At 34.9% G+C, this 19748-nt stretch overlaps 1 protein-coding gene across 4 annotated transcripts in view; it reads left to right on the top strand.

Moving 5' to 3' along the window:
• Positions 1 to 19748, top strand: part of SETD2 (SET domain containing 2, histone lysine methyltransferase) — a 138564-nt gene that overhangs the window by 35881 nt on the left and 82935 nt on the right. For 3 of the 4 annotated variants that reach the window (XM_044682253.1, XM_044682189.1, XM_044682398.1), the window contains exons 2-5: positions 143 to 158; positions 2386 to 6818; positions 10615 to 10746; positions 14766 to 14894. In XM_044682253.1, coding sequence (XP_044538188.1) covers positions 2410 to 6818; positions 10615 to 10746; positions 14766 to 14894 — 4670 coding nt within the window. In that variant the 5' untranslated portion in view covers positions 143 to 158; positions 2386 to 2409. The remainder of the gene's footprint in view (positions 1 to 142; positions 159 to 2385; positions 6819 to 10614; positions 10747 to 14765; positions 14895 to 19748) is intronic. The other variant, XM_044682329.1, reaches the window with a different exon arrangement.

Here is a 19748-nt window from a genome sequence, read left to right as displayed (position 1 = left end):
GAGATTTAGTGCTGTAGGGTAGAAGATAATAAATAACTCTTAAGCATTGCCTTCTTCAGTTTCTATAAATTTTCAAATATTTACAGGGTGTTTTTTTTTTGTTTGTTTTCTTTTACATGTGTTCTTGGCTGGATTACAATAGAGAAGAAGAAAATGAGGTGAGTACAGTTGAACCAATTTTTTAAAGGTTGTGAATTGGCTTGCTTCTGTATTTTAGTGCCTGTTAGATTTGGATATAAGCCACAGAAATAAATCTAATTCTACAAGGAACTACTATTTTCCTTGGAACTATAAACTAATGTATTGAACAAAGATTAAAGGATAATCTTGCCTAGTCTTGATCTGTAGTAATACTTAGGGCTCAGAGATCTTGATAGTTTCTGTTCTCAACTGAAACATTTTTGTGTACGACTTAAACTGATTTCAGAATTCTTTGCATTGATACAAAATAATTATCTAAAAATAGTTTTACTAAAATAAATTTGGTGATAAACTGGCTGTTCACCAGATTGAATTTGTCAGGTATCTCATACTTAAGTTAAAATGAATTTTATCTAAAATTTCCCAAGAATTGTGGTGTGAATTACATTGTCATCCCCTATTTATTACATATTACAAAAGTTTAGTATTCATTTTGGTGGTTTAAATTATGAAATTAAAAATTCTTTTGTTAATTTGTAATTATAAAGCAAACTCAGAAGCTATTTAGGACCTTATACTTATTTGTAGTCAGGCAAATGTGAGTATTAACAGAGTTAAAGGAAAAAGCATTAGATCTTAAGGAAATGAAAAAGATTGTTAAAAAGCACAAAATGAGATGGAATACCAAAGTCATTATAGTCTCCCCTCTTTGAATTTTCTTTCAGTAGTTTATTAATCAACACAATTTGAGGCAACCTTTAAGATTGTCATAACTACATTTGTACACAAATGGATCCATCATACTGATAAAGAAAAGAGCCTTTGGGTCATTTAGAAAGCCTGGACTGTAGTTGTGGTCACAAATGCCAGCTGTGGGGCCCAGAACCTTCCCAGAATTCAGTCTTTCTCTCCCTATGAAATGAAGGTGTTGGATTAGATTCTCTCTTAAGGTCCTCTAAATCAGGGGCCAGCAACATATGGCTCTTTCTGCAGGAGTCATAAAGTCAATTTTTTTTCAGGCGCTATTATAGGAGCGCGCACTGTTACAGGAGGGCTCACTGTGAGCACTGTACGGCTCTCATGAAATTACATTTTAAAAAATGTGGCATTTGTAGCTCTCATGGCCAAAAAGGTTACCGACCCCTGCTCTAAATGTATGTTATGATTTGTCTCAGAAAGAAAGTAGGCCTTTTCTGATTTGTGATATTACTGGCTTTTGGTATTGCTAGTTTTATGTTAATTGCATTCATTCATCACAATCAAAAAAGGATTTTACTTAACATGCTTTTTTTGCTTTTTTCTATAAAGTAGATCCTGAGGAATATTTGTGATAAAACTTTTGAATGCCATCATTTTGGCTTCTGGTGAATTTCAAGTTTAGTGTGAATAGAAGTTTGTTCGGGGGACACAGGAAACCTCCTGTTGGTCAAGTTTCTTGGAGCTACTTTGATCTGGGATGGCTCCATGGCTTGTTATCCTTTTCTTCTTACTGTATGCCTTAGGACTTTGAGAACTACTTTTATCCTTGGGTTTGAATCTTGGTTCTGCTATGTACCACCTGTGCAACCTTGGGCAAGTCACTTAACCTCTTTGAGCCTCGATTTCCTCATCTGTAAAAATGAAGGGGTTGGACTAGATTACCTCTAAAATCCTTTCAAGCTCTGAACCTATAATCAATCATGTGATCTATTCTCCTACTTAGTTCTTCGAGTCTTTACTCTGCAATGACACACAGGTTTCTGCTTTTCCCTCTACCTTGCTATTTCTGAAAAAGCATGCCACCCTTTTCAGGTTTTCTAAAGAAAACAGAAGCCTAGCTTCTTCTCTTATGCTAACATCTGCACGGATTGTCTCTGGTACTATCATCCCCTAGAATTCCCTTGTAGAGCCAACAGCCACCTTCATCTCTTTCCTGTATCTAAGCTGTCATTCCTGTTGAACCTTTCACAAATTCCTCACTAGAGGGAGTCGTCATCAATTCTACCTACTTCCTCATGTTCTCTTTCACTCAGTTCTCCAAGAGTTCTCCTAAGAACTGGCTTTCCAGGATCTTATCACTGAAGTTGTATTTACATAAAAATGTTTATACATATGATGCTAATCCCCACGACGAGTAGGAAAGTAACTTTCTCAGACATTAGAAGGCTTTTGAGTTTATTTTCACCATCCATTGAAAATTCACACCAAGCAGTCAAGTTTAAAGAAACTGTTGTAGTAATGACTACTTGTTTTTGTTCAATACAGGGAAAGATTGAAAATGTGCAGAAAATGGGTTTCATCAAAGGTCCAATGTTCAAAGGTGTTGCATCTAGTCGATTTCTGCCTAAAGGCACCAAGACAAAGGTGAACTTGGAAGAGCAAGGACGACAGAAGGTTTCCTTCAGCTTCAGCCTTACAAAGAAAACTTTGCAAAACAGGTTTCTAACTGCACTTGGAAATGATAAGCAAAATGACACTCCAAACTCCCCAGCTATTCCCCTTCAAGCAGATTTTGTTCCCAAAATTAAAATGGACCCTGGAGATAATTCAACTATTACAGAAGAATCTTCCCCACCAAAACCAAAGGTGGAATTGGGCAAAATCCATTTTAAGAAACATTTGCTTCATGTAACATCTAAGCCTCTGCTAGCTGCTGTCACTCCAGTAGCAGCATCACCACCTCTTCCCATAATACCATCACCAGTAGTAACAGAATCAGTAGTGACAGAGTCACCACCACAGTCACCCCCTCCACCACCCCCAGCCCTACAAATTAGAACACCATCACCACCAGCACCAATATCAGTAATAACAGCCTTGCCACAAATACCAACATCAGTACCAGTGGGGACATCATTACAATCCCCACCAATAGATGTAGCAATCAGAACCTCAAAAGAGTCTTTAAATACAGTAGTACCAGAACCTTTAGAATTGGACACTAAACAAGATACCTGTTCTTCTGAACTATTAGATATAGTATCTCAGAATGTGTCTGAGAATGTAGATGTATCTCCACAAAAAGAAGATTCCCATATTGGGAAGGAAGAAGAAACTCCAGATAGTTCAAAGAGTTCTCTATGTTCTAAGAAAACAAGTTCTAAGAAGAAATTTTCACAATCTGAAGGCATGTTTCTAGGTTCAGAATCAGATGAAGATTCTGTTCAGACTTCCTCAAGTCAGCGGTCACATGATTTTAAGAATTCAGCAAGTGCGGAAAAGGAAAGAGATTCAAAAAAGAGCCTTCCTACTTTAAAAGTTGAAGATCTGGGGAAATCTTCAAGATCTAAAACTGAGAGAGATGACAAGCATTTTAGTTATTCAAAAATGGATCGAGATTCTCGCTATGTGTCTTCCCGTTCTAGATCAGAAAGAGAGAGAAGGCGGAGCAGGTCCCGCTCCAGATCTGACAGAGGGTCTAGAACTAGCTCATCCTATTCCCGATCAGAGCGCTCACATTATTACGAGTCTGAACGAAGGTACCACAGGAGCTCCCCTTATAGAGAGAGGCCACGGTATTCCCGTTCTTACACAGATAATAGGATGAGAGAGAGCTCTGATTCAGAAGAGGAATATAAGAAAATATATTCTAGGTCCACTGACTCAAGGCGTACATCTTCTCATTCTTCGTTTTACAGAGACTCAAGGACATCAGCTTACTCTAAATCTGATCGGGACAGCAAACTTGAATCTTTCCACATGGATGCAGAGAAAAGGGGAAAGTATTCCTCGAAACCAGAAAGAGAATCTAAAAGGACTTCAGAAAATGAATTAATGAAAAGATGTTGCTCCCCTAATGAGATGGGGTGTCGGAGGGGTGCATCTTATTCTAAACATGATAGTAATACTTCCCGTAATAAGTCTGCCCCTTGGAAGAGTACACAAAAGCCTGATAAATTTAAGAGTTCTTTCTGTTGTACAGAATCAACTGAGGAAATTAAACATCAGTCTCATTCTTTAAATTTACAGACTACTTGTTCAAAATCTAATGAATTAAGAATGGTTGTAAAAATTCCTGAAAGAGATAAAACTATATCTCCATCTTCAACAAATCGATTAAATGATTCACCTACTTTTAAAAAGCTAGGTGAATCTCCTATTTTTAAGTCTGAATTTATGGGAAATGATAGCCATGATAGTATTAAGGAATTAGACACTTTATCTAAAGGGAAATATGATCCATTAAGAACTTATTGTCCCATGGAATTAAATGTAAATGGATCCCCTGGGGAGGGATCTGATTTAGCAACTTTCTGTGCCTCTAAAACTGAGGATATTTTTACGTCTTCGGATGATAGTATAAATAGATCAGAGGTATCTCCTTTGATGAAAACTAATAAATCATGTGTATTACCATCAAATGGATTTCAAAGTATAAGCAGGTCTAAAGAAAAAGATTTGGATGATTCTTCTGTACAGCACAGTGAGTTAAATAGCTCACTTAAAGAAATGGACCCTTCAGTTTCTTCACAACAAGATAAACTCGAGGCTTTTCCGGTTATAACTGTAGATTATTCTAAAACAATTAAAGAATCTGTTGATTTGAGAGTTTCTTACTGTAAAACCAAAGATTTGGACTCGTGTAATACTTCAGATGATAATAGTCCTTCTTTGTATCAATTTGAAACTGAAAATATTGAGCCTACAGTTATAAAGGTTATCCCTAACAGTTTTATGAACCAAGACTCAGACTTACAGTCAGTAATATGTGACAATAAAAGCCGCAAGAAACTTCATTCATTACAGCCTGCAGCTGAAGAATCTGAGCAGAACCTTAGGGTAAAGTTGGCATCTGTTAACCCTTGTGACTCAGATTCACTTGTAGGAAGTTTAGGTGTTGCTTCTGTGTGTAGCCTTAAACTAGGAATGAAAGTAGACAATCCATCTGTTATACAACATGCTGAAGGGAACTTGCCTCCTGGTTTGGATGCTTCCCCACAAAACCAAAGCACAGAATTTCTCAAACATACAGGAATAGAAATGATAGAATTGAATGAACAGCAAATAAATCCTGAAACAGCAAAAAGAATTGTACCTTGGAAGAATAGACATAATAGTGGACTGCCTATGGAATCTTTGCAAACAGAGGAAGAGGTACAAGAGGAAGCAAGTGCTTCACTTCCCAGTGGAAGAGAGAAAGCTGCATCCACAGAAGAGTCATTTAAGAAGCAGGAAGGAAGTAGAAACATGCTTATTTCTGGTGCTTCAGAGCCTTTGTTTTCATCTTGTGATATGAGTGGACTTGTAGAAGGAGATTGTGTTGCTCATGCCCCTAAATGTGACAGTAGTGGCAATGCATCAGAATTTGTTTCTCCCATCCATGCAGATTATTCTGATTCTTCACAGAGCACAAGTGATGAAAGTGATACAGAGGATACAGATTCTGATGACAGCAGTATTCCAAGGAATCGTCTTCAATCTGTTGTAATTGTGCCAAAGAATTCTTCTTTGCCTCTGGAAGAAACTAGTCCTTGCTCATCTCAGAGCAGCCAAGTTAATAGGCACTATTCTGACCATTGGGAAGATGACAGACCAGAGTCAAGCAAACCTTATGAAGAAAGATTTGAGGGAATGATGAGCAAAAATTGTTCTCAGACTGAGAAATTCTCTCTTCCTAAAGGAGTAGATAAAAGCCCTGAAATTCCTTATATAGAGTCGAACAGAAAACAGATGGAAGACCTTGAATTAGAAACTGCTCAGCCTCAGAGTGATGGGGTTGATAGTACAAGTCAGGCAGATGTTGTATCTGATACTATTGGTCTGCAAAATCTAGAAAAAGGAACTACATCTAAAGAGTCATTGATTATAACTAAACCCATCCTGAGGCAGCAAGAAGAACTCCCACCTTATTCTTCTGAGGGTTTTGAAGGTACCCTAATAAAATCTCGGCAACAAAACAATTCCCCTAATAGGCCAGATAGTAGACTGGGAAAAGTAGACTCAGATAATTTTTCTTCCTCTGGGGACTTCTCTAGAATAGATGGTTTCCATTCAGCAGAAGACCTCGGGAATCTGGGTTGGGATTTCTCCCAACCAGAAAAACCCAGTACCACTTATCAGCAGCCTGATAGCAGCTATGGATTATATGCTGGATACAACTATCAGCAAAGTTCAGAACAGTACCGTAGCACACATAATTACTGGCAGGGCAATGGCTATTGGGATCCAAGATTGGCCAATAGGCCTCCTGGGATTATGTATGATAGAATACAAGGACATGTACCAGATTCCTTAACAAATGACCATGAAGAAGAGGACGAGGAAAATTGGAATGATCCTCGCAGACCTCATTTTTCCAACCAATCTAGTAAATTTCTTGCACATCTTCATAAAGAGAAAGGATCTGTGCAAGCGCATGAAATAAGTAGCAACTCTATAAAGGACCTTTCAATTGTAAATGAAAAAAAAGTCTCTCCAAAGAACCTGGAAAAAGGTGATCTGAAAGATCGAGGGCCTCCAAAGAAAAGAAGGCAGGAGTTAGAAAGTGACTCAGAAAGTGATTCTGATATGCAAGATAGGAAAAAAGTGAGAGTGGAGGTAGAGCAGTTGGAAACATTGCCTTCAGGTTCAGCATTAGTTGGTCCACTGTGTGTTATGGATGACTTCAGGGACCCACAGCGTTGGAAGGAATGTGCCAGGCAGGGGAAAATGCCTTGTTATTTTGACCTTATTGAAGAAAATGTGTACTTAACAGAAAGGTAAGTGACACAGCAGGTACTCAATAACAATTTGTTTAATTTTTGCATCCTCAAAATCTTGGGTGGGTTTTTTTTCCTTTTTTATTTGTGGTTTTTTTTTTTTTTTTTTTTTTTGAAGCTGACAAATCAGAGGTCTAATGGCCCTTATTTTTCCATTGCATGGCATAAAAGATTACTCATCCCTCTTTTGATTTGTAAAAGGGGGGGTGTTTTTTATTTTTTATTTTTAAAAAAAATATGTAGATACTACTTTGTGAGAACCTGTCCATCTTAGGCCTGTACCAATTATTTTTTATGTGTGGCTAGAGAGGAAACTAACAATTTATAAGAACAGTTTAGAAGAATGGGAGTTGTCTGAATTAAAAAATTTGAGGTTGAATTTTTTTTTTAAATTTTCTGTTGTATTCCTAAATGAAGTATATATACCTAAAATTTTTAGACTTTCATAATTTTCCTTTGTCCTTTCTGTCCCTTTACAGAATTTGATTAGAGTCAGGTAATAGAAACAAAAATGCATGAAGTCTTTTTGCCTCATAAACCCACAGTACCAAGTAACTCACTCATAAGTTACATATATAATTATCCAAATTAGCAAGAGAATGAAAGTACTTCTGGGTCTATTAAAAATTCCCACTATGACTACCTTTTGATTTTTAAAAGATTGTGATTAGGTTCCTTTAAAATAACTTGCTAAGGAATTTTCTGTTTCATTTATCCTATCCATTAATGAATTGCCCTTAGACTCTTAAGATTGAGCTCTTTAATGATCACTGATAGAGTTAATAGAAACCTCACAAAAATATAGTATTTTTTGAATCAAAAATAATAAGTAGAATGGCAAATGTTCAAGATAACTGAGATTTGGGCTTTTTAGCTTTCTTTGGAAGATCTAGCTATATTGAAACTATCAAATAGAAGAATAAATATCATTGCAATGTGTGCCTTATTTAATGGGCCAGTGGCTCATTTTTGGAGCTCTAAAATCAGTTGTGGAATCTTAAGAATTAATAGAGACCCTAAAGATTTATTTCATTGAACTTCCCTACTCAGTGAAAAAATCTGACCTATAGTATCTAGGACAGGCTCCTGCATAAATTCTCTAAATAAAGGGAGCTCATTACCTCTTGGGGCAGCCTATTCTTGATTTGAGTAGCTCTTTATTGTTAACAAGTTCTTATGTTAGTTGCTCCTAATTTTGCCTTTTGAAATAATATGAAACAAGTCTGCTCCCTTCTTATATGACAGAAGCTTTCTAGATCTTCAAATCTTATGTCTGACTAAGTTGTCTCTTTTACAGCCTAAACATAGCTAGTTCTTTCAGTTCTTCATGGTTTCTAAATAGACTCTTCACCAAAATGGTTACTGTCCTTTGGATGTTTCATTTTGTATTCTGTTTTAAAGTGAGGCACTGGACCTGAAATAATAATTCAGATTTTTTGACCAGAACAAAATACAGTAGAACAGTTACTTCCCCTGATCTGGATGCCATATATATATTACAATATATGTATATATATATGTATATATATATGTATGTATGTATATGTGTGTGTATATATGTATATGTGTGTGTATGTGTATATATATATATATATATATATATATATATATATATATATATATATATATATATATAGTTGATGTTAGCCTTTATTTTATTTTTTTAAACCCTTACCTTCTGTCTTGGAGTCAATACTGTGTATTGGCACCAAGGCAGAAGAGTGGTAAGGGTAGGCAATGGGGGTCAAGTGACTTGCCCAGGGTCACACAGCTGGGAAGTGTCTGAGGCCAGATTTGAACCCAGGACCTCCCGTCTCTAGGCCTGACTCTCAATCCACTGAGCTACCCAGCTGCCCCCTAGCCTTTACCTAGCCTTTATTTTTAAACAGCTGTGTCACTCAGCTTAAGTTGAAATAGTTCAGGAGCATCCAGATACTCTAATCAAATGGTAATACATTTTATTGGAATTTTTAGGGGGTAACACTTCCCAAATGATTTTTATTAACAATGTTGGAGTAGGCCACAGAAATCATATGGTTCAACCCTGTAACAATTCTTTAAAGGCTAACTATGATAACCTGAACAAGTAATTACTTGTCCTTTGGTAGAAGGTCTTCAACAACAGAACTTATTATCCTCTAGAGGTAATTATCTCCTTTTGGGACAGATTTAGTAGTTATTCTTTTCCTTAGGTTGAACTTAAATTAACATTATATACATATGCACATATATATATATATATATATATATATGTATATTTTCATTCAATGGATCACCTTATTCCCTTGGGCCAAACAGAAGTATAATCCCACTTTTATAAACTTTGGCAGTCACATCATCTCTCACCATCCTAACTATCCCTTCAGTTCAGCCTGTTTCACATTTTTGTCCATTCTACTTTGTTTATTGGGGCCTACTTATGATTTTTCAGTAGTATTATCACTTCCTTATTCTCAATACAGTATTCTACTATGAGTTCAGCCTAAAATCTCATTAGTTTGTTTTGCTATGAAGTCATACTCCTGATTCATATTGAGCTCCCATATCTTTTTCATATAAACTGTTTGCTAACTATGTTTCCCCCTATCTTGTTACTTACACAGTTGATTTCTTTGAATCCAAATGCAGTGCTTGATGTTTTTGGTATATTGGGAAGTAGTTTCATAAATAGACAATTTAAGATGAGTAAAGAATAGACTTAAGTGCCATAAGCCAATTATTTCTGAAAGTTTGACATCTATAACAAAAAGATACGAGCCACCACATATACAAAGAAAAAAAGACATAGGTTAGAATTAAAGGATTAAAGTGAGACGATTTTCTCCTGTTTGTCAGTTGAAGGAAGTATCTTTTATCCCTTTTTGTGGAGATAGTTTTATTTTTGGTCAGAAGAACTGAATAAAACTATCATCACACCTGTTTAAGATAGAGTAAGAATCGTGTTATTAGAAGTCATTTAGTTCTTCCTCAAGCTGAGAGATATTTCTATAAACTTTGTCAGTATTTCCTGGTATTAAGGGTTCTGATGGAGATAAAGAGGCAGGTAATCATACTTTTATTAGTTGAATGTACATCTACTTTCCCCCTTGAAAGAATTAGACACATGCAATTGAATGAACTCCCTTTTTTCTTGGTTTATTTATATATTTATATGTATTTATCTCCCCCACCCCAGACCAACATGTGTATGATGACTACTATGTTACAGAATTAGTTTTTCTTTATCATAATTCTATTTTGTTAGACCCCTGTCAATAGTAGTTTTGAAGGACCACAAGGAAGAATCCCCAAAGCTCAACAGAGTGCTCAGTAAATAATTAACATTTATCTGCATATTTTTTATTTCCTACCTAATTTTATGACATATATCTCTTTCCCCTTATGCTGTGTAACACTGTTTGTCCTTCAAGAAAACTGAATCTGAAACTTGCTTTTAGCTGAGCTGTAATTAGCCAGCTGAGTCACTCCAGCGTCTTTTATTTTATTTCCTCCTGAGCCTAGCCAGATTTTGTTTAGTGATTTGAGTAATTTAGCGTGAGATCCTAACAGACTTGGAGGAAGGAATCAAACTTTGGGTTCCAAAAGAATAGTCTTGAATTAACCCATACCGTTACTTGTCAGGGCCTTGGTTGACTAAAGTCATATTGTTTTGAATTCTCATTGTTACTAGTGATTTTACCTCATTTAGAAAGCAAAAAATATACATTGAATTTATATAAGGCTACGTTTTGCTTAAGAGATATCAGTTATTTCATTTGCTCTTAGTTAACCCATTTTTAAAAATTTTACTCATTAGAAAGAAGAATAAATCCCATCGGGATATCAAGCGAATGCAATGTGAGTGTACACCTGTTTCTAAAGATGATAGAGCTCAAGGAGAAATAGCATGTGGAGAAGATTGTCTCAATCGTCTCCTCATGATAGAATGGTAAATATAATTTTATTTGGAATACTAGCTTTTTCTTCCAGTTGTCTTATTACATGCTGTGTGCCTGTACTTAAACATTTTGTCTGCTCTGTCAGATCACTGTCATGAGTACAGTTAGCTATAGAGACTGTCATTCTTTGTAATAGGGCCTTAAAGAAAGTTCTATTATGTTGGATGGCTTTCTGGAATTCCAGATGGTCTTGCTTGGGACAGGGAAAATAACTTAGTGTTTTTTTTTTTCTTATCTCTTTTGTCATTTGCTATCTCTTCTAGGTATCCTGAAGTAGTTTAACTATTGGACAACATTATAGGATGACTAAGGAGATTTTAGAAGTATTAAAATAACTTATGGATAAGAAAACTTGAGGCCTACAGGAGTTAGTTGACCTTAAGCAAGGAACACAGCTAGGAATTGGCAGCCCTGGGAAAAGATAAGTTAGACATTTCCATTATATGATAGAATTGGCAAAAAGTTTTGAGAACATGTTTAAACTACTTGGGACAAGAGTTAGTTAGACAATGCCAGCACTTAGTAGCTATTACTGTTTCCTTTGTAAATCTCTAGAATTTAGCACTGTTCAATAAATGTTTACCTAGTGATGGACTACAGTACCATCTCTGGCCTGTTGGCTATGTCACCCTAAGCTAATTACTTAGAGTTATAGGCAACTCTTAAGAACATATGATGTAGAGAAAGTACAGATACTCATTGGTAGAAATTTTCCTTATTTTAGGGGATCTATATATCAGTAAAATTATGAGTCCAATCCCATGCCTTACCAGAATGATAATTTCAGGAGTGGCAGTATAAAAGTTGTTGCATCCTTAAATTCCTAGATTTAGCCTTTCCTAATTGGTTCACAGCATATTTATTCATAACAATGGCAATTCTAGTAAAGGATTTGGATGTAGATTATGTAAAGGTAGAAAAATAAGAGTCACCTTAAAGGATAGGCACATTTCTTTTGCACATTGTGTATACTCAACTGAGGTGAGACTGGATAAAAAAAACAGTCTGGCTTCTCATTCTTTTCCTAGCTCATGGATTCCAGACTTATATTCAGACATGATTTTGAAAATTGCTGTTTTCTAGTGCTGCTTTCTCTTACATCAGCTCTTTTCCTCTACCATCCTTCATGTCCATTTCATTATGCATACTTAAAGCCCCTTTTTGCCTTGATATCTAGGCTACTTATTTTTTTAAATGAAAATATTTGATGCCTTCAGCAATTCTGTTGGAAGCATGAATCATGACTACTTAACCTAACATTAGGTCTAACTTCTGTACATCAAATAGAAATTAATGAAATGTTCATTTAGATCCCTCTTGCTAATGTATCCATTTATTTGGGGGTGGGGTGTTAGTAATATGAAAGATGTGATTGTTCTGGCAACTAATATTTATGTACATTTGATCTTATATATTTATATAGTATTGTAAGATTAAAAATCACTTTCATCAATGAATGAGGTAGATAATATGAATATGTATTTTATAGATGAGGAAATAGTTTGAGATTTTGATTTGTTCAGGATCACAAAACTGGTAAGTGTCTGAACTTTCGCTGGAACACAGATCCTCTCACTGCAAAATTATTTCTACTGCAGCACTCTAGAAATAATGTGCATTTATGTAAAGTTGTATATATGCCAACAATGTTGAGGTAGTTAGTGTAGGTATGATTATGCCCATTTTACAGATAAGGAAACAAATGCTCAGGGAAATCAGGTGACTTGTCCAGGGTTGTAGAGCTGGTAAGTATCATAACTTGGGCCTTGAAGACAAGTCTTCAGGCTCCAAAAATAATTTTTCTTTGTACGTATAACTTGTTTCCTTTGCAGGAAAAAAGGGGGAAAGCCAATATTTATCATTATTTTTAGGATATTGTAATCTTTTTTATTAGTTTCAAGGTATAGTATGCTAATAACCATGTTAATCCTTAAATGTAACCCAAAGTGAGTTGGTGAGGTGAGAGTGGGTGTCATAGGTATTACTCTGGTAAACTTTTCTAAACAAAAAATCTTCATAAAGATAAAGAGAAAAACAAATAATTAGAATGAGTCTTCTTGCCTCTGGTCCTTCCCTTTGCTAGTCATTTCTGCCAGGCCAGTTTTACTTAAAACTTTTCTATGATCTTGTCATTTCCCTTCTTAAAAACCTTTAGTTGCCATCAGAATAAATTCTTTGTTTTGATTGTCAAGGCCTTCTATGCTCATTCTACTTTTCAAACTTTATCCCTAATTACTCTTCATCTTTAAGAATACAGCAGAAATATTTCTTCTGTTAAACTTTCTCCTTACTGCAACTTGAAGTGAATTCTGTCCTTCATGCTATTTTTTAAACAGTTGTTTTGTAACATCTCTTCTATAGTCTTGAAATATTTACATCTTGTTTGATGTTTCATGTATTTCTCTTCCTATATTAAGAGTAAATTACTTGAGGACAGGAAATAGATCTTGAACCTTTTTTTGTCCTTCATTGGGAACCAAGTTGATGGTTTAATTTTTGTTTAATTTTAGCCATTCCTTTTGGGATACTGACCAGAGGAAGAAGAAAAGGTTCTTGTCATTAGTTTGTATCCACTTTGAGCAGAAATTCTTAATGGTCAGACCTGTGTTCATGCAGCAAAATCTTTCCTCAAATATTTACCTGTAAGCTGACTATCAAGTGGCCCAAACTAATGGGAAGCAGAGTTGATGAGGATTATAGAAAATAATAAATTGTACAGAGTGGTAAACATCTTTATATTGCTTCAGCCTTTAGAAGGTAGCCTGTAATGTATGAGATAGATAACTAGTATTACCTTGTCTAATATTCTAGAGAATACTGTATATAATTAATTTTAAATTGCCACATTTAATGCAAAATCATTAAACTGACAACAATCAGAATTAACATTATCTATGTGTAGTAGAAAGAGAACACTGAAAATGGAATAATTCATTTGACCCTACAGTGGTACCTTGATGCACATGCCCCCTTAGCTACAAGCAATTTGAGATATGAGCAGTCATGATACAAATTTTTTGCTTTTAAGTCACATGCAGATATTTGAATCACAAGCTTCCACCCGTGGGAGGAGCCTGAGGTGGAGAAGGTAATCAGTACAAGCGAGATTAATTAAGGAAATGCTGAGATTTTGGGGGAAAATTAAATAGTTTATTGAAAAGACACACCCAGAGAAAGTTGCAACAGGTCCTGCGTTGGAGGTGTGTGATGACACTTGTTTCACATATTATTGAAATGTTCTGAAAGGGAGGAAGAAAAAAACTTCCATGGAAAGGTTTTTGTTGAAACTGCTTCTAAATGAAATAGTTTCAAAATGGCCAAAATTCAATGAAGAAAATGATAATTAAATAAAGTAAAAAAATAGCAATTAAATTTGGCGATAAAGTTACATATCATGAGTAACGTGTAAGATCAATTTTGCATTTAAATGTAGCCATTACATGTGTAAAGAGTAAGTTATGTTAAGCCATAGTGCAAAAATGAAAACCTCCGCCAGCATCTTCTTTACCTGACCTTGAAGGTATAACACTTCACAAGCAAGTTCATTTCTTTACATTCTTTATTATTATCTATAAATATATTTATTTGCTATTTATAAAGTACATTTCACATTTTAAAACATATAAAACAAAAAAATTCATGTTTTTTTTTTTAGGGCTGGAACATATTAATTGCATTCTGGGGAAATTTGATTTGATGTGAGCAAATTGAGTTACAAATTTGGCCATAAAACAAATTAAACTTGTGTGTCAAGGTACCACTGTATTTCTGAAATTTAAAAATGTGGCCACAAGCAAGTCATTTAACCTCTCTGATGCCTAGTTTCCTCATTTATTATACAGGAATAATTCTTTACTACACAGAGTTGTGAAAAAAACATAGACTCTGTAAGTGTAAACTATTGCTTTTAGGTATATGTAGAATAATATATGAGTGAGGTATCTAATAATTAAACTGACCGTTTTGAGTTTGTTCCTAAGAGTTAATTTTTACTACCATCTAATTTCAGTTCTTCCCGGTGTCCAAATGGAGACTATTGTTCCAATAGACGATTCCAGAGAAAACAGCATGCAGATGTGGAAGTGATATTAACTGAAAAGAAAGGCTGGGGTCTGAGAGCTGCCAAAGACCTCCCATCGTAAGCTATCTCTCTGTTCCTTTCCTAACCAAACTTTCCTGTTATTGTGTGTGCCTTGTAACTTGGACATGCATGGTACAGAGAAAGGAATTTTCAGTTGTGAATATTAGTAACTAGCTAATGAGATTATCTAAAAAATAGTAAAATCAATTTGAGGAACAATTTCTTAGAATGTTTGCAATTACAAAACATCTTTTAATATTGCCAAAATGTAAATGTAATTATTTGTTTTTACTGTTATACCCATTTACTTTGTTTTGAATCAGTTTATTATCTGTGTTTTCCCTCCTTTGCATTAAATCATTAAAATAAATAAATTCCAGTGCTAAGTACTCTGTATTCCCTTTATACTGTATACATCAGCATTGTAGGGTTAGATAAGTGAGAGAAATCAACAAAGTCATATGGAGTTGAATAAGTATCAGATTGGAAGAAAAAAGATATGAAGGGAAAATTTGGAAGGAGGGATAAGGAAGCAAGAAATAAGGAATGTAAGATAACAATATCTTTTAAACCTTCCTATTCATTCTTTTGCTTTCCATCTTGATTTGTAGCAGCTTATTATGCAGCAGAGGAAGCAAATTTTCTTGCTACATGAAATATATCCTGGAATATTTCTTAAGAACTTACCTTCTGAACACTTTACTATTACACATTTAGGGTTTTTGATTAAGAATGTTCCTTGCATCTTGTGTAATGTTTTGCTTTAGTTTTTTTTTTTTTTTAAATAACATATATTACTGGAGAGAGCCAGTATTGCATAATGGTGAGTTTTTTGTTAGTTTTTTTTGTTTGTTTGTTTGTTTGTTTTTACTGAAATTTACTTTTCAAAGACAATAAAACACAGACACACTTTGGGGTGTTTTTGTTGTTGATTTTCAGGTAGTGCTTATAAATTTTACTATCTATTAGGAAAAGTCTTGATTCTTAAGAGTCTGTCCATAATCTTTTGTCTCTTCTAGATTCTCTCCTGTAACAATAGCATCCCGTGGTTTCATCTGACACCCCTCTGCATATGATTTCCAAATCCATGTCTCTAGCGTTGTACCTTCTTTCCGAAGAGTAGATTCATTTTCCCCCTGCCTAATGAACCCTTAGACCAGATATTCTGTTGGCACTTTAAATAAAATATGTCTGAAAAAGAATTCATCATTTCTTTAACTGCATCTCAGAAATATCTTTTTCTTTTTTTTATACTATTTCATAACTATTTGGCTTAAACCCATTGTTATTTTAGTCTCACCTTTCAATATCTAGTAAGTCATTCTCATTTGATTCAGTTAGCCTTCTCTTTTCTATTGCCATTCCTATAATTGAAGCCTTCATGACTTCTCTCTTGGAATTATTAGTTTCTTACAGCCTTCTGATTTTCCTTTATACTCTTTCCAGATTAGCCTTCCTAAATTTAGCCCACCTCTGGTCATATCATTCCTCTGTTCAAAATAACCTAGTGAGGAAGCTCATAGATGCCTCTGTGGTTCGAGTCAGGCCTGGAGACAGGAAACCTTGAGTTCAAATCTGGCCCGACACTTCCTAGCTGTGTGACACAACTCCAGTTGCTTAATCCTTACCACTCTTCTGCCTTGGAACCAATATTTGCATTGATTCTAACAATAAACATTTAAGTGCTAGGATTATAAAACGAGTCAAGAGATGGCCCCTGTCCTCAAGAAGCTTACAGTCTAATGGGGTAGACAGCAAGCAAACAACCATGAACAAACAAGCTATATACAGGATAAATAGTAATTAACAGAAGGCACTAGAATTAAGAATGGTTGAGAAAGGATTCCTGTAAAAGATGAGATTTTAATTGGGACTTGAGGAAACCAAAGAAGTCAATAGGTGAAATTGAAGAAGGAGAGTATTCCAGTCATGGATGATTGCCAGAGAAGATGCCTCGAGGAGAGAGAGATGGAATACCTTACATATGAACAAGCAACCAGGAGACCAGTGTCACAGCATTGAAGAATACATGTTAGAGAGAGTAAGGTCTAACTAAGAACATTGAAAAGAAAGGAGGAGAATAGGTAATGAAGAACTTTGAGTACCAGAGGATTTTGTTTTTTTTATTCTGGATAGGAAACAAACAAGTGGAGTTTTGAGTAAGGATAATTTTCATCGACACATAATTTATTTCTGTTCTACTAGTTCTCTTCAAATTTTATCTTAATTGGCTTCTTCTATGCAAAAGGCATTATATAGTCGGAATTCTGTTTTATCTTTTATGATCATGGTGAATTTAAGTCAGCGATTCCCAAAGTGGGCGCTACTGCCCCCTGGTGGGTGCTGCAGCCATCCAGTGGAGCGGTGATGGCCACAGGTTCATCTAAATTTCCTATTAATTGCTATTAAAATTTAAAAAAAAAATTAATTTCCAGGGGGCTAAGTAATATTTTTTCTGGAAAGGGAGTGGAAGGCCAAAAAAGTTTGGGAACCACTGATTTAAGTGCTGTATTTGGAGTGGAGGACCTGAGTCTGAAACTTTGTTCTGCCTTCTACACCATCTATGTAATTTTGAGAAAGTCACAACCCTTCGAAAGAAGACTATACTTGTTATCTCCTAAAGGCCGCCTTAGCTCTAAAACTAATGTTAAGGTCTTCCATCCCTTGCTTAGTTAAGAATTCTCTCCTTACCCAGGATTATAAAAAATTCTCCCCTTACCCAGGATTGTAAAAAAATCTGATCTTTTCTTCTACTTTTTAAAAGGCATAAGCCTTTACTTTCAAATCACATATTATTTATCTTTAGCCAAGCACTTCAAATTAAATATCCATTTTACACAAAAGATATTTGAACACAGGAAGTATACAAAAAGTAAATGTATTACATGGTTCCTGTTTGCCTGATTCTAGTTTGAGTTACCAAGATATAAACAGATTTAAAAATTAAAAACAAAGACTTTTAAGTGTTCCTACCATGACCTTCAAAACATCCTTTATGATTTGACTTTAGCCAAGCAGGACCATGTGTAATCTCCAGACTCCAGTGTTTCCCACTGTTTCTTATACTGTTCTTTCTGCTTCCTTATATCACACAAGCCATTGAAAGCCATCCTAAATGTTTCATCAGAATCAATCTTTTAGATATCAATTAAATGACTGCTCTGTGCATAACACACTTCCTGTACTGGGAATATGTCCCTGATTCTTTGCCATTCTTTCCTTCTCCCATGTATAAATAATAGGTCTGTCATATTTTGTCATATATGCATTGTTATAAATGTCTTGAATTTCCAACTGTTTTATAAACCCCTTAGGAATTTGTCTTAAAGAGATTATTTCAATTATATAAACATTTAACAAGTGCCTAGGTAACTCATTTTTCTAGGTTTTGGAGATGTCACTACTCTCAAGGAACTGATATTTTATTGAATATTTAATAAACAAATCACATTTATTGGAACAGTAGAACATTAAAAGAATGCATAGGATTTAATTTAAGTTGAAAGTGGAGGCTGAGAGGGAGAGGACAAAACATGCCAAATGTGGCAATTGATATTCATAATGTCATAAGAGATGTATTGGTAGATACTGACTACACAGTTTGGTAGATTCTACAAAGCTGAATAGGAAATAAGGACTGGTAAGGTAGGACCAGATTTCACAGTCCTTTCAATTACATTCTAAAGAGATTAAACTTTTATATCCTAAGCAGTATGGAACCACTGATGATGTTTCAATAGGAAAATGGCATGATCAGATTTAATGGCAGTGTTGAGGAAGAATTAGATAGAGACAATACAGGTGTAGCTAGACTTTTTTTTTTAACAATAGTTCACACCATTATTTCTTGCTTGAACTGTCTAGTGCAGGGGTCGGCAACCTATGGTTCTCGAGCCATATCTGGCTCTTTTTGCAGGAGCCATAAAGTCAATTTTTTTTCAGGCGCTGTTACAGGAGCACGCACTGTGAGCACTGTACGGCTCTCACGAAATTACATTTTAAAAAATGTGGCATTTATGGCTCTCACGGTTAAAAAGGTTGCCAACCCTTGATCTAGTAGCATTAATTATGGAAGTGAAGAATGTAAGAAAAATTGCAGTGGAAAAATCAATAACTCTTGGTGACTGATTATGGAGAAGCAGATGAAAGGGTCATTGAAGATTTTTAACCCAAAGATGACTGTACCTGGATAATTAAAGAATGAAGATGCCTTTAAAATTGTTTATATGGGTTTATGAGTTGTGGTTTTGGTTTTAAAAGATTGCTCTATTGCAAAAATGAATAATATGGAAATAGGTATGAAGTGAGAGCATTTGTATAACCCAATGGATTTGCTTGTCAGCTCTGGGAAGGAAAGAAAATGAATCATGTAAACATGAGAAAATATTTTTTAAAAATAAGAAAAATCTTAAATGCAAAAAAAAATGCACATGTAAGGAATAGAAGAGTGGATCAGTGGAATAGAATTGGGGTAAATTACCTCAGTAATCTAGTGTTTGATAAACCCCAAAATCCTAGCTTTCAGGCTAAGAATTCACTGTTTGACAAAAACTGCTGGGAAAATGGAAAAATAATATGATAAAATTAGGTTTAGATCAATATCTCACATCCTATACCAAGATAAGGTCAAAATGGATATATAATTTAAACATAAAGAGAGATGAGTAAATTAGGGGAACAAAGAATAGTTTTATCTGTCAGATCTATGGAGAAGGGAAGACTGTATGACCAAACAAGGGATAGAGAATGTAAAATGGATAATTTTGACTATATTAAAAAGTTTTTTGTACAAATAAAACCAATGCAACCAAGATGAGAAGGGAAACAACAAACTGGGGGGAAAATCATAACAAATTTCTCTGATAAAGATCTTGTTTTTCATATATATATATTGACTTAGTTCTTTATATA

This window comes from Gracilinanus agilis, chromosome 1, assembly GCF_016433145.1.
Source record: "Gracilinanus agilis isolate LMUSP501 chromosome 1, AgileGrace, whole genome shotgun sequence".
Classification (NCBI taxonomy): domain Eukaryota; kingdom Metazoa; phylum Chordata; class Mammalia; order Didelphimorphia; family Didelphidae; genus Gracilinanus; species Gracilinanus agilis.
Note: the sequence above shows the minus strand (reverse complement) of the source record. Positions and strands in the feature narration are given on the sequence as shown.